The sequence below is a fragment of the Triticum dicoccoides genome, unplaced genomic scaffold (assembly GCF_002162155.2).
Source record: "Triticum dicoccoides isolate Atlit2015 ecotype Zavitan unplaced genomic scaffold, WEW_v2.0 scaffold77447, whole genome shotgun sequence".
Taxonomy (NCBI): domain Eukaryota; kingdom Viridiplantae; phylum Streptophyta; class Magnoliopsida; order Poales; family Poaceae; genus Triticum; species Triticum dicoccoides.
The window spans coordinates 167-1,961 of NW_021298918.1; the positions used below are offsets into that span (position 1 = coordinate 167).

Genomic DNA, 1,795 nt, shown 5'->3' on the forward strand with positions numbered 1-1,795 from the left:
TTGTTCCTGTTTGCCGCTATCGGAAGACACCGACGAAGCCATGTGGCCGACGATGCGACGGGGACCTTGCTCGCTGCAGGGATGGCTCTTGGGTTGTTCCGATGGGTGTACTACTCTAGTACAAATTTCTGGAATGAATCAATTGCTACCTAGAGGCTAGCTTTTCACTTCAGTTCATCGAGCTAGCAGAAGCTTCATAATCCTCTTCACCACGGAATCTGACACCCAAAAAAATTGGATCGGTGCGACTCGAGCGGCGGCTCCACGGGGAAACCCACAGTGGGCACACGGGGAGACCCTTAATCACCGTTTTCACAACTTGAATGTGGGAAGGAACGATGGTGGGTGTGTGATACGGAGCTAGGGATGAATACTTACATTTGATCTCCATTGGCATCTTTGTTCAAACCAGGGGCACAACAGGTACAATTTTCATTTCCTTCTATGCATGCATGCTATTTTCTATTGCTTTTTGTTCAACTGCTTTCCATTTTTACGGAGTAAACTAGATCCGGTTAGCACATATGTACCTATATATGTTGTGAAAATTTTTATGCATCGTTTTCATACAAATTATTGGCATATACCCGGGTCTAGTGGTAGAATAATACCCTACCACAGTACAGACCCGGGTTCGATTTCCGGCTAGTGCACTCTTTTATTTATACTTATATTTAAAATATTTTTGTCCAAACAAAATAAGGTCCTTCATATCATCAACCATTCCATTTCCGAATAAGCCGAACCGCAAGTAGCCCTCGATGAGGTAAGATCAGAACTTGGCGAGATCTCACGTTGCGCTTGCTCCAACAGTTGGGCGTCGTCATCCCACTTGTCCCGGTAGCTGTCCGGCTGGTCCCTCACCCTGCCTCTCGCCGCGACATAGATCTCCTTCCTCCACTCCTCGATCCTCTCCAGCCCGCACCGCTCAACCAGCCAATCCTCGTACTCGAATGTGCCTACGCCCAGGTCGTGGGTGAACCTCTTTGAGTGTCCGCGGGCCTCCATGTCTGAGTAGAAGGACGCCACGTCCTGCGTCATCTGCTCTGACGACGGGAGCTCGATCCTCCCCGACAGAACCCCGGCCACCCAGCTGCTCTGGAGCTGGAACACTGGGAAAAGGAATCCCTTGAATGGCAGTCCGACGAAGGAGATGCTAGGGGCCAGCCGCGGCGGGAACACGTGCTTGTACAGCGGGCCGACGCGGTTGTCGTCCACCATGATAGCAGAGTCGTCGCCAAGAACGAGAAGTTGTACTTGTACCTACGACGAGCACATCTCCATCGGTTAACATCGATCTCCACTACAAGCATAATTTGGTACTCCTTTCATTCCACAATGTAGTGCCTATAGATTTTTGTGAAAGTCAAACTTTGCCAAATTTGACCAAGTGTATAGAGAAAACTGTCTACATCTACAATATCAAACATATACATTCTGAAAATATAACTCGTGATGTATCCAATGATGTCCATTTGGTATTCTAGATGTACCTACTTTTCTCTATAAATATGGTCAAAGTTTGTATTGTTTGACTTTTGCAAAAATCTATAGGCACTACATTATGAAACGGAGGGAGTAACTAATTTTATACAATATGCAGGTACCCAGTGTAGTGCACGATGGAGTCTGCCTTCACCCTGCTGCCACCCTGGAACACCACGATGCCGTCCTCCTCGGCGCAGTCGATCTGCAGCACCCAACCATTTGAAAAAGTAGCTCGAGGTGATGAGGGGATTGGATTTGGGCGTGATGACATTTTCAAGCGCCAAGTTGGTATTAATATACCCAGGCC

General features: G+C 47.8%; 1 protein-coding gene across 1 annotated transcript; it reads right to left on the reverse strand.

Annotated features, from left to right (window-relative positions):
• Nucleotides 1-794: 794 nt before the first annotated feature.
• Nucleotides 795-1,690, reverse strand: LOC119347860 (flavin-containing monooxygenase FMO GS-OX-like 4; the record flags this gene model as incomplete). Its single annotated transcript, XM_037616360.1, has 2 exons — nucleotides 795-1,263; nucleotides 1,595-1,690. Coding segments are annotated over 2 exons (565 nt in total), but the record flags the coding sequence as incomplete, so codon positions are not given.
• Nucleotides 1,691-1,795: the final 105 nt, after the last annotated feature.